We start from the raw sequence: 13,202 nt of genomic DNA on the forward strand, positions 1-13,202 counted from the left end.
ATTCTGCCCAGTACATCATCACCGACGTGAGATCGGGCGCGTTTATACTAAAGGTTCGATGAGAGTTATGACAACTTGCAGCTCACTTTAATTTTACATGTACGCTGTGAATTTTCATTGTTTAATCACGCACAGGAGAAATCGCACACACGCACTACCTTGGAGGTCAAAATCCAGTGCTTATATATACGGGGTGGTCAGTGAACGGTTGTGCAGCGCGAGCGTTCGGTTTTTTCAATCGACACACTGCCGCGACGCTGCCTCGCGACGCTGCCTTCGGCGCCGCTGCGCCGCGAGGCAAGATAGGGGGGTGGGGACCGTAGGAGAGGAGAAAGAGGGGGAAGCGTAGGAGAGGAGGGGGCGATACATATCACGTACTACTGTCGCAGCACATTGTCTTTAGGGAGCCTTCATGTGTGCACGCCCCCTCCGTTTTTAAGACTGGTTACACACTACTACGACGGGGACGAACGGGTGCCGCTATAAGAAGCTTCGCCCCTAAAAGTAGCAAGAAGTTAGTAATGGTCCAAGAAAGCTAGTAACAGCTGCTGTTGCTGACTATTTGCTCGTGGTTACAAGCTGTTTCCTAACTTTGTTTCAAGAGTGTACCTACTGTAGTCACAGTTGCGACGTACCCATATATACGCGCCTGTAAGAAATTACGAGCACCTACGCTGCTGCACACGTCGTTGATGCTGTGACTGATGATCGTGATGATGACAATGATAAATTATAGCTGATCCCTTTGTAATGAGTTAGCTCTGGTCAAGCACCAACTCGGCGCGCTATTCGCATGGTGTGACGCCTTGGACGAGTCTATATATACACGCTTCTGACAGGGAACGTTACATCCGTTAACATGACTCCTCGCCCGACGTGACGACTCATACGGTCTTTTACGGAATCAATTTCAAACACTGGCGTGGCTACATGGTATAATACGTCGCTGCTGCGCAGAATACCTGGGTTAAATTCCGACTCAAACACTGATTTTTATTATTGACATCCATTGAAAATTTTTCGCTCACGGACAATGCCGCCGACGCCGACACTGCATTTTCCGCGACATGGGTTCGTGAACGCTATATCGCCTTGATAGGCGTTCCTGGAAGAGGAGAGAAATGTCTAAAAAGAGAGAAACATTTCTTAGAATTCGGCCTAGAGCACTGCACGGGCCCGGCTCGCGGGACGGCCCGTGCAGTGCTCGGACGGCCTGGCCCGCTCCTCGGGGCGGTTCGGGCCGTCCGAAGCGTTTTCCGGCAGGCCCGGGCTGGGCTCGGGCTTGAAAGTGCGGGCCTGGGCCGGGCCTGAGCTTGAAACCGCGGGCTTGGGTCGGGCCCGCGCTTGAGGCTTCGGGCCGGGCCCGCTCATTAAAAGGCCTAAGTCGGTCCTTCGAGCACAAGCGAACGTTATGCATGGCGTGGTCTAAGGCATTCTGTGCCAAGTTGAAGTGACACGTGCAAAGAGCTGGCTCTTAGTAAAGCTTAGCAAAGGAAATAGAAAAACAGTTGAAGTTCAATTTTTTCACCAGTATGGATATATCTATACTGCTGATTTATTGTGTACTGTATGCTCATGAATTCACCTGTGTGTGTGTGTGTGTGTGTGTGTGTGTGTGTGTGTGTGTGTGTGTGTGTGTGTGTGTGTGTGTGTGTGTGTGTGTGTGTGTGTGTGTGTGTGTGTGTGTGTGTGTGTGTGTGTGTGTGTGTGTGTGCGTGCGTGTGTGCGTGTTTGTGTGCGTGTGTGTTTGTGTTTGTGTGTATGTATTCGTATGCTAGATGGCCTGATAGGACAAAATCGTACGAGCAAAGTAAGTAAATACATGTGCACCACCGTAGATATGAGAGCACTAATAATGAGTCAGATCACGGTTGTTCCCATGGGAGGAATAAAGCTCTCGGTCTTTTATTTGAGGTTGACACATACGGTACATTTCATTTATATTCCTTGGTATTACGTGCCAAAACCACGATATGATTACGAGGCACGCCGTAGTGGGGATCGGATTAATTTCGATCACCTGGAGTTCTCTAAAGTTGTATTCCCACGACGGACGTGATCGCTGACGGATCAGTCACGTGACACGTGACGTGATTCGGATCTCTCCGCAGCCAGCATTCACACGACAGTGGAGAATTCACGCTACAAGTGAGGATTTCGGCATTGCTCCCCGAGGATACCAACTGTGATTTGGGCCTCCGTCGTTTCACGAATCGCTCCGCGCGGACCGAAACGGGGACGCGGGAACGGCTGACGTATGGTGACGGAGTACGCAATCCGCAGGCTCGAATCGCGATTTCGTCCGTCGTGTGAAGACAGCTTAACGTGCACCTAAAGATAAGTACACGGGTGTTCTTGCATTTCACCCCCATCAAAATGCGGCCGCCGGGGCCACGGGAATCGCACCCGCGTCGTAGGACTTAACAGCGAAACAGCCTAACCACTGGGCTACCACCGCGGGCAGAACAACATTTCGACGAATGTACACACCGCATTTTCTGTCCGATCGCCCGCTACAAAACGCAAGGCATCATTAATAATCATCATCAACAACTAATATCCTCTAGCGGACCTGGGCTGGGCCTGGTCATGAACACGCGCGCCCTGGATAGAGAGAGAGAAAGAGAGAAAGAGAAGAGGAAAGGCAGGGAGGTTAACTAGACGAACGCCCGGTTTGCTACCCTGCACTGGGGATAAGGGAACGGGGAACAGAAAGAGGAAGAGATAGAGAGAGAAGGACAGCACTGCACGTGCAAAGGGGGGTACAGTCAGTCACTGAGGCTGGAGCTTCTCTGACCTACATGACATCAGCGTTCTGAAATACCACTGGGGAATCGCGGCATTTGAGAGGGCCGTGGGCGAGCAGTTGTGATTACTGCAGCGCTGAAAACACTGGATCGAGAATTTCCAGCACTTGCAGGGCAGTTCGGGCTGAGGGAGTGTTTAGCTTATTCAAGAGCATGAATATGGTGTTCAGAAGAGAGCGAAGCATCGCAGCAATGTCCTTTTCTTTCTCCGGCAAGTCGTGGGGAACCAGCGCTGTTGTTGACTCGGTCTGTGTTTGCTGCGACCATTGGAGTCGCTGTGTATGGTGCTGTGGCTTTGGCTGCGGCTGTGGTTCTGGCTGTGGCTCTGGCTGCGGCTTTGGCAATGCCGCCCATGCTTCAGTGTCCATGTGCTCTGGTGCGGTCTTGTCCTCAGAAATCGACTCGGGCGTGTCTAGTCTAGGAAGCAGAGTATGAGGTGTCACCTGTGAACTGCGCTTCACAGAGTTCCTTGACCTCTACGGCGTCGGGAGCGTCGCTTTGTGACGACAGCAACAGCTTCCCGACGAGACGAGCGGTCTCGTACCATCTGCTTTAGGATCGCGTTTTCCTTCTGTTTCTTGGGGCACTCGTTTGACGAAGCGTCATGGGACCCGAGGCAATTGCGTCACTTGAGGATCGTGACATCACAGGAGTCTGCAGCGTGCGGTTCGGCGCAGCGCGAACAAATAATCGTGCTCTGACACACGGCGCTCACGTGTACAAACCTCCTACATTTGCGGCATTGGAGTGGCCTTGGAATGAACGGTCGTACAGGATGCCGAAAGTGGCCTACCTTGACATGCGGGGGCAGAGATTCACCCTTGAATGTTAGTTTTAAACAGCGAGATGAGCCCATGCGCGACATATGTATTATAGGGATGATATCTACTGCTGGTTTCACCAGACTTGGCAAGTATGTGCTGGAAACAGAGACGTCCACGTCGTAGATGACACCAGTAGTGGTACCACTGCCCAGTGGGATGTAGGAGCGAACTTTTATGCCATCAAGTTCCGTTATTTTACTCAATGTGCTCAGTGCAGTCTCATGTGCAACGTCGACAGCCAGGACATTTTTTCGTGAGTTGACTCTCACGTCCGTTACTTCATTTGGCACCGCCGCTTCGAGAAGCACCGAGACCGACTGTCTGTTGAGTTGTCTCATGTTGTCGGTAGCGAGTTCTGGTACGAAAATAATCGTACTGACTGCGGTCTTCCGAGTAGATTTCAGAGTTGACTTGCCTGAAGACAGGGGGGACCCGGTGTTTCTTCGCTTCGCCTTCCTGCGTCGTACGAGCTGAAAGTCGTCATCGGACCAGTCCTCACTGCTGAGCGAGTAGACACTGGTTTCGTCGCTGTCCGTAGCGCTATGGAGCCCACTGCGCTTCCTGGAGACTGCCGCCGCTGTCGCTGCCATCCTCGGCAGGGCCCGGGGGCGTCTATACTTGCATCGGCGCCAGAAACGAGGCGGATATCCAGCGGTGAAGGCAGAAATATTAAGAAACTATCGGATCGGTAGTCACAAGCGTTCTGTAAAGCGAACACTTATAATTTAGCAATAAACGCCCGGGCCGGGCTCGGGCTGGGTTCGGTCATGTACGCCCGGCCCCGGGCCGGGGCTGGGCTTGGAACCATGGGCCCGGGCTAGGCTTGGGCTTCATAAAGCGGGCCCGGGCCGAAAAATCAGGCCCGTGCAGTGCTCTAATTCGGCCCCTTTCCAGGGCAAGGCTCTGTTTGTAACGATAAGGAATCCATCTCACTTATTCTGGATACGTTATATTTGACAAAGGTATGGTATCGGTTTTATCAGCAGCGACGGCTGTGCAGGATAGCATCCATTTAGGAACGACACTGCCGCACTGCTACTTTGAGCCTTGGTGCGGCGTGTAAGCTGCGTTATTCAAGGAGTCAAAAGACCTTGTGTTAAATATTTGGCTTCAGGTTTATGCAATGTGCAGCACACAGCGTGGTCAGTTCACTGACATCTGCTTCTGGGATTCGGACGAGTTAGTACCGAAGTACCGTCGTGAGCTTCGGAAGCTTAACGATCTTCTACAAAAAATTCTAAAAGGCCCCGGCTAGATTTTGGTATTATTAGCGAACCTCAGGTCGTATGTCCGAGAAACTGCCATTGACTCGACTTGTCCTTTTTGCAAGCACGCAAAGGATCAATTCATCAAGAATTTTCTAATCCTGCTCTGCCGCAAAAGTTCGTGCAAAGCTCTTGATACCTATCACATACTTGCGGTTCCTGCAAACGAAGAATGACGAAGGCCTTGTTACACAAAAACACAGCCGTTAACCATTTCACGCGAGCATTATGGATGTGGACGCCAATATAGAATACGACGTTTGTAAGAATGTTATAATTGCAAAAAAAGCTGCAAAAACTTACACGTTACCCCTGTACTCACCTCACGGGGCTTCCTCTTTCCGTGACTTCTCCGTAAACAAGATGTACCTGCGGTAATGTTCATGGACAGACCTTCGCAGCTTCTGTTTAAGGAACTCCAGCTGCGATTTGTGTCACGATTTGCTTGCTACACGTTGCAGTAGCCACTTCGTCTGTGTGCTGCAAGTCTGATGAAAGAACTAAAGTTCAGTGGCTCACTTTAATGCAGCGAATAGTGAAAGGCTTATATTTCTGCAGAGACCAGCTATAGCCCGTACTGCCGTGTTGTTTCCGAAAATTTGAATTTTGGAATATTGTTGTTCGTTTAGAAGAGCCTTTTTTGTCTTTTTGTTACTGGCGAGATGACCACGTACGTCGTCGTCTTGATGCACGCGTTGTTTATGTTTAAAACAAGACTATAATTCCGCAGTCTCTCGTAATAGCTCTTGCGTTTTTCATTTAGAAAGCTGCTGGCGTGTTACCGTTTATCGTAGCGCCGGAGCTCCTGATGAAACTTTTTATAATTCCATGTTTCAATCTAACCATGAATTTGTTATGTTCTTATTATGAACGCAGTTTCTCCGCGTGCCTACTCTCTATCTTCACTTCTGTCAGATCGATCTACTGGCTACGACAAAACCTAGCATTAGCCTTTGTGGCTGCTTTTTGCGCTTTGGTGCCTTGATGTGTGATGTGTTAGTGTGTCGATGCCTGCTCCACTCCCTGTCTGTTTTTGTAGATGCAAACTTAGAAACTGAACCTTTGTGTCTGTAGTTATTAGGGAGTTTTAGAAATACATGACGCAGGGTTAAATTATGGCTGTTAGGCATTCAAAACAACGCAAATGCGTACAAAGAACTTCTAGGTTATACGCAAAGCCGTTTGCTACCGCTATTTCTAAACCTCCCTACTGTAGTTGTGTTGCTTGTGTGCTTCACGTGTTCGCTACGCTGGAGCGAACAGATACGATCCTGCGCGTAGTCGCCCTTCCCAGATCCCCGCCCTCACGCTCCTTTCGTATCTCTTCGCGCCGTTGCATTCCATTCGTTGTGCTGCCACTGTCGTTGATGGACACCTCTAGTCCGCTATCGGCGCCTGGCGGAAAGTGCACTCCTGTCCCTATCTACGGTCCTCCAGAACAAGAGAGAAAGAAAAGAAAGAATAATACAAACGTAACGAACCAACAGACGTTATAATCTCATTCTCTCTCTCTCTCTCAGCCGCACGGCGGCGTCTTTTGGAAAGGACGCAATTGTGTCTGTGTGTGTACGCAGCCACACCTAAGGAGAGGCAACACGTACTCGCTTCCTCCTCCCTCAATCTGTAGCGTCCTACCTATACCAGCCCTCGCCTTCGCCAACACCGAAAGCGGCGCCACTCTTAATGCGAATGAAACTCGGCTCTGGCTTACGCGCGCGCGCGCTCGCAAATGCACGCACGCACGTAGTCGTACGCACGTGAACGCAGCTCGCATCCGCGCAGCACATCCGCCGTGCTCTGGTGGAGCCAAGATCGCGTCCTCCCGTGGTGGTTGATCGCGCTCTTCGAGTCTGCCAAGACGAGAGAGTGTGTGTGTGTGTGTGGTGTTCCGGCATCCTTCGGTGTTGTGCCGTCGACCACCTTTGAGTCTCCTGTCGTCTCCCCTCCCGAGTCGCCCTCGTTTTCTCTTTCCTGTTTGAGAAAAAAGAAATCTAAACTGTACTCCCGGAAGAGACTGTCCGCCGGCAGTCCAGAAAGCCAGGAACAGCCATGTTGCAGGCAGCGAGGCGTTTCAGCACCGCGGTCGGGACATCTTCGAATCCCATGCTCCTGGCCGCGAGGCGCTTTAGCACGGCTGTCATCAAAAACCTGGGGGTGAGTGCTGCCTCACGCTTTGCTGGTCTTTCTTTTTTTTCTTTCCTTCCGTCCTACCCGTGGTGGTCGGGCGGACATAGGTGGTCGTGGTGGAGGAGAAGGAGGTGAAGGAGGTGTGGCGAAAAGTGTGGCCAGTCCTATGGAGCAAGAAGTGCGGCCGGTGCTGGGCTGAGACGTGACGGCGAGTTTTTGGCAACAAAATTTTTGTCGAGATGCCGGACTTGGTTACGCTCGGTTTTTCTAACCGGCGTTACTTGCCGATGTACCTGTCCAATGAAAGCTACACCATTGAGGTAAGTTTACATTCCCCATAAGCCTCAGCGCCTGCTGCACTTACCCAAATACGTGCCACGTATTTACTAACCTTCCTCACCTTATGCATATTGCACTTAGGGCCAGAAAGATCGGACATCGCTAGAGAAAATGTGATGGACAGCTGCAGTGGTCATCTAGGGCCCCGCTATGGGGGCAGTTTTCTGTTGAGTGTTTTGTGAGGGGATGTCGTCGTGCTTTGGCTATGCGGCAAATCAGTTCTGCAGAAATCCGCTAGGTGGTTTCATAACAAGAAAAAAAAAAAAACCTTGGCAAACACCTAGAAGTTCTAGCCTTCTCTTTTCTAACTGATGATATCGCGTTTCATGGTCGTTCATTGAAGCTGACTCGCCGCCAGTGTAGACAAGCACACACGATCTCGAGCCATATTGGTGGGTGAATACAGCTTTCTTTCTTTCTTTCTTTCTTTCTTTCTTTCTTTCTTTCTTTCTTTCTTTCTTTCTTTCTTTCTTTCTTTCTTTCTTTCTTTCTTTCTTTCTTTCTTTCTTTTATGATATGATGTAAAATGAGATGTTAGCGCAGAAATAAGGCGCAGGCTACTCCTTAGCTCTTGAATGGATCGAGCATACAACACAACATACAAACACAAGTACATGGAATATAAACGCACAAGCGCACATATGTGAACACATACACACGCGCGCACACACACACACACACACGCACACACACACACACGCACACACACACACACACACGCACACACACACACGCACGCACACACGCACACACACGCACGCGCCCACATACGCGCGCGCGCGCGCGCGCGCGCACACACACACACACACACACACACACACACACACACACACACACACACACACACACACACACACATCAGATCAGACAACACCATCTTAACGGAACAGAAAATGTCCTAAAGGCAATTAAGAATGTCTCTGATAATGTCTCTCGTCATCATTGAATCGAATCCGCACTTATGGGCAGCATAACAGTCAACACGTCATAAACTTCAGTGCATACATATAATACGTATTATATAACAATACATAACAATAAGTAGGGCATACATGTGATAAGTGACATAAGATAATATGAACATAAATTCCTTAATATTTGCCAGCAATGCCGCTGTCTTCAAAAAAAGCACTTTAGCGCTTTTAATGCGTACGTCTGTAAAGCTCTGGTTGGACACAGGCCCGTCAATAGCAAGAATGTGTTACGAAGTTCTCAGAGGCAAAAACTGTTAAGGCTGTTTAACATTCTGCGACTGCAGCAGCAAAAAAAAAAAAAAAAAAAAGAAATCCTTGCGTTCGCTTTATTCGCTCTCTTCGCAACCACCGCTTACGCCGGTTTCGTTTCACATGCGCTGCGAAGGAGCTGTGATTTTCGCTCTGCGAATTCCGCGGCGAGGAAGGTTTGGTTGCCGCGGTTCTTTGTGGCAGACACCGCATACTTTTTCAAACGCAATGTGAACGTCTGTGCGTTATGATATTGTTAAATTTTCATGAAAGGTAGCGAAGAGCATGTCTGTTTTGTCATTTAAAAACACTTTCCAATCTCAATTCATTTGAAAGTGCGCAACAGCGGCCATAACCAAAACGAATTCGTCGGCGTGGTTTCGACGGCTCGGCGCAGTTTCGACAGGTTCCGACCAAAAAATCGCCTTCTCCGCTGCCAACAGAGCGGAAAATTTCCAACGTGTTGGTCGCTCGCCGCTGACCGCTGCGGCGAGAGCGATCGGGCGTTTTTTTCGCTGCGAGCGAATTCGCCGCCTGAAAATCGCTGTGTTTTGTATCATGTGAAACGGCCTTTAAGCTATCGTCCGTTACTCAGGACTTAGCGGTTCAGTTTCCTTCTCTGCAATCGGCGCAGGTCGTGCCAGATTAGTTCTGAACACCTGCTCTTGTATATCTCGAGTGTTAGCCGGGCTTACAGATGACCTGGATGGAGGTTGAGAAGTAAGTCGGAATGCTCGAAAACCACATTGAACGTGAGCCAAGTGACGAGGCTCACGGCACGTGCCAAGGTACGATTAGTCTGTGCTGCGTAGAAAGGGGCTCGCGTCACAATCGCTTTTGTTCTACATGTGCGCGCTCGGGTTACTGGCTATAGTGGCTTCGTTTCTCGCTCGGAGAACTGGTGAATTATCACAAGTGCCAGGTTTCACGAAGCCATACGTTTAGCCGGCCAGACTATAGCCGGCGCATTGGGACGAAGCCACGTAAGTTGAAAAAAAGATTATTAGCATGCCATTTGTCGTTCGCGTGCTTCGACTAGAAGTATGCTTGTGCAGCCTGGTAAACATTGTATGCTTGTACAGCAGATAAACATTGCTTATCTTGTGGTGAAGAAGTGATCTTTCTTTGAGCACCTCTACAGCAGCAGCAATTATTCTTCGTGGTTATAGCATGCAATTTAACTGACTGGTCTTCCGGAAGGAAGACCAATCAGTTACAAGAAGAAAGATAATCGGCATGTTGCTATGCTTTAGGGTAACTTGTTTCAACACGTCATCGATTTAGAGACGATTTCTTGAAGTGAGTTCCATTACAAAAGTCTTCATATGTATTCTCATGTCTTTTTGTTCACTTTCTGTGTTTTGAATAAACGTTTTGTTGACATGCAACTGAATAGCATAAGCCATTTTTTGTAAGCGTTGTTTTGTGCTCTGTGTGTCACGTAAGGTGTGACGTAAAATATTCTTGGCTCAACATTAGAAAGAATACCTTCGCTAATTCGCTTGTTCGCGTGTGAACTTGGTGTCTGCCATTAGCATGCGTCACATGTTGTCAAGGCAATACTTCCCCGTCGTTGCTAGTTTTTGAATTCGCATTAGTGTGTACCTGGCGCTGTCAAAGGGGAACACTCCAAAAGAAGGAAATATTCATGTTTCCTGGATCTCTAGCTCCTCAGCGTGCGCAGAAAAAGAAATAACGACAAAACGACAAAACGAATCATAGCTGGGGATGCACTGAAGCAACAGACTTGTTAAGCAACTAAAAGGAGTGGAATACAGAACTGCGACGAACAGCTGCATATCACGTGGACGGGAAATCACACTTGGAAAACTCCTCTAACCAAAGCTGCAGCAGCGTTGGAATAACCGCGTAATAATAACTCCTTGCCACAAACGTCGCACCCAGCCAGCCAGCCACCGTTTTCTCAGTTGATCCATTGATCATGCTGTAAGGACGGTTTCATGCTCCGCTGTCGCGATAATTGTTTGGCTAAGGAATGAAGAACGTTATAATTAGACTATTTACTCTTCGCGTTCTCGTGATTCGGACGCGCTGTCCTTGATTTAATATGCGCGAGACAGCTCTGATAGGCCATTTCCGCGAGATAATACTACAGCTACGTTATGCTGCGCCAAGCGTTTAAGCTTTGCCTCGCGGAACCTCGCAGTACTGGTCGCGTAAATTTGTATCGCTACGAACTTAGCCATGGCATAATTCGTTCCAGTGATTTAGCGTTGTGCCCAAGTTCAGTACGAATTCGACTGATTTAAATCTCGCTTTCCTAGACGATGGCAATGGTCGTTATTCAGAGCCTTCTTGGATATCATTCACTCCCTTATTACACCTTCTACGCGCATAAAAACAAGGCAGAAGTTTTACATCAAAGTGCTCAAAATTATTCATTTTCACTGCAATTTTCTCACATAACCGCCACCGTACGAAATCCAATAAAGTGCGCGAAATATTGTTCGTGAACCGTTGCGTGGGTTGTTAAAAGCAGAAGAGGACCAATTCATATCTTGGTCGTCGTTAGATGTCAAAATCAGTTCGAGATGTTATTTTTCGCAAGAGTACTCAACGTCTGATCTTCCTTTTATTACTTTTGACGTACAAAGTTTTCTAACGAAGCTCTGTTCATAGGTGAACTACCTTAACACTACAAACGCCCACAACTTGCCTAGAGCATTTGGGCGCGTCCCTGCAAGGTAGATAATGAGAAATACTAAAGCAACCATTGCAGTGTTACGATATTTCACTGCAGCCTGTGTTCCTTTCTTGTGCTTCCGGGTATATTTTTTGTCGCTCTCTATGTGTTTGCTTTTATTTTTATCTCTCTGTATTCCCCTCTCCAAGTTCGAGGTATAAAAGTGGTTGTTTATTTTCACTGGTTAGCTATCCCGCTTTTACAATTCACTTAAACCCCCTATATCTCTTTACGTGTTCTTGTTAATGTACCGTTGCTCGCGAGCATTCTATACTTAAGTGGAAACAGAACTCAAGAAATATTCAGGCTTTAGAAAGATTGTTAATGTTTAGATTGACGAACTAATCTTATTTAACGTCCCAAAGAAGCACCTCAGCAATCAGCAATCAGAGACGACATAGAAGAAAATTCTAAAGTAAATTTAAACACCTTGTGTTAAGCACGTGCCTAAATCTCAGGTGTACGCGAAATGTATTTGGGGACACCGTAAGCTGTTTCGCCTTGCTCAAATCGTACTAATGAGGCTGCTGGTGAAGTTAGCGTCCTGAAACGCCAACGAATCGAGGCCCCACTTTGCTGCTGTTATTAATTATTCGCATTTTGACTGAGACTGCCCATTCACTTGATTTATTTCGTTCAATTCCTTGTTTTATTTCATTTATCCGTGTTTGGTATTATTGATAATACGGGAATACCTGTATCATGGGCAGCTAACATTGTTGGGAACTTCTAATATGAGGAGCAGCTGTCATATTTCCCAGTCGATTTGTACGCGTGATGAAAAACACAGCCAAACTCGTGTGAAGCTATAGGCCTACCCCACGACCTAAGTCTCTTCAGAAATATGAAAAAGAATTATTTTTTTTTCTCTCCTTTATCTGCCTTTACGCTGACACTGCACTTCCACGGCCACGCATCTAACGGCCTGTCGCCTGCGACCGATATCAATTCGACATCTGGCCGCACGGCGCACGTGATATCCTACTAGGATGTGTACTACTTATCAATTAAATAATCTATCGTAAGCAACGGCGTACGTAAGCGTTATTTTTTTTCTCGCTTAAGTATTTATCTTAATGGAGCGAAGAAAAGAATACTTGGCAGTTGCTCTTGCATTGCACACCTGTGAAGTGCTTACGGCTTAGTCGACAGATAAAATGTAGGGACTTTGAACAATGGGAGCTGACAAACCTTACGCCCGAAGCCATTCAAGTTGGAACTCTACGAGGCAGACAACGAAAAATGCAGGCAAGGCAGGCTCTGTAGGGTTAATGTACTGTCACGCCAAACAAACGCGATTGACAATAGTGGACTTCCGAGTTACGTGACATCTAAGATTACTGCGCTGTGTCCTGGCATCACACATCACGGTATTATCCCCAAGTGCTAGAAAATCACCTTTTTAATTATTCGAAGCACTCAATGAGCGCTGCGTGTAATGACATTACAGTATGACTATTTAAAAGTTGTTTAAGATCGTTACGCTTACATTTCAGTGTCATTTTCAGTGTGCTTTATGAAGGGATGAAGAATTCGTCAACCCGGGAAGATGTCCGGAACCTCGGGACTTGATTTCGTTATAACTCTAAATCAGCAATTTTTCGTCTATTCAAGCTTTTATCTTCCTCTGAACTTCCGCTTTATGAAGGGTCACTCGTGAAACTTCACTGACGCCAAGGTAAAATCGGAGGATATGCAGGTACTCGATCACACCGCGGCATAGCGATGTTCACTTTAAACAAACGGGATCGACTCGAGTCTACACAAAGTCAAACGCCTTTATAACCAAGGTGCCACAAAACACTTCGTTGTACAGTTGTACGTACAGGTGACTTCATCGTATCTGTACTACATCGTAACGCCAGTACATAGGGAGTTTTTCGCCACACGGATCATTTTGTTGGAGATGATTC

At 47.8% G+C, this 13,202-nt stretch overlaps 1 protein-coding gene across 2 annotated transcripts in view; it reads left to right on the top strand.

The window, feature by feature from the left end:
- LOC119382926 (sodium-dependent dopamine transporter) overlaps positions 1–13,202 on the top strand; it is a 116,028-nt gene that overhangs the window by 33,892 nt on the left and 68,934 nt on the right. Inside the window, exon 2 of one of the 2 annotated variants that reach the window (XM_037650844.2) lies at positions 7,131–7,343. In XM_037650844.2, coding sequence (XP_037506772.1) covers positions 7,263–7,343 — 81 coding nt within the window. In that variant the 5' untranslated portion in view covers positions 7,131–7,262. Of the gene's footprint in view, positions 1–6,818; positions 7,051–7,130; positions 7,344–13,202 lie in introns of those variants that run through there. The other variant, XM_037650843.2, reaches the window with a different exon arrangement.

The sequence above is a fragment of the Rhipicephalus sanguineus genome, chromosome 2, assembly GCF_013339695.2.
Source record: "Rhipicephalus sanguineus isolate Rsan-2018 chromosome 2, BIME_Rsan_1.4, whole genome shotgun sequence".
Classification (NCBI taxonomy): Eukaryota; Metazoa; Arthropoda; class Arachnida; order Ixodida; family Ixodidae; genus Rhipicephalus; species Rhipicephalus sanguineus.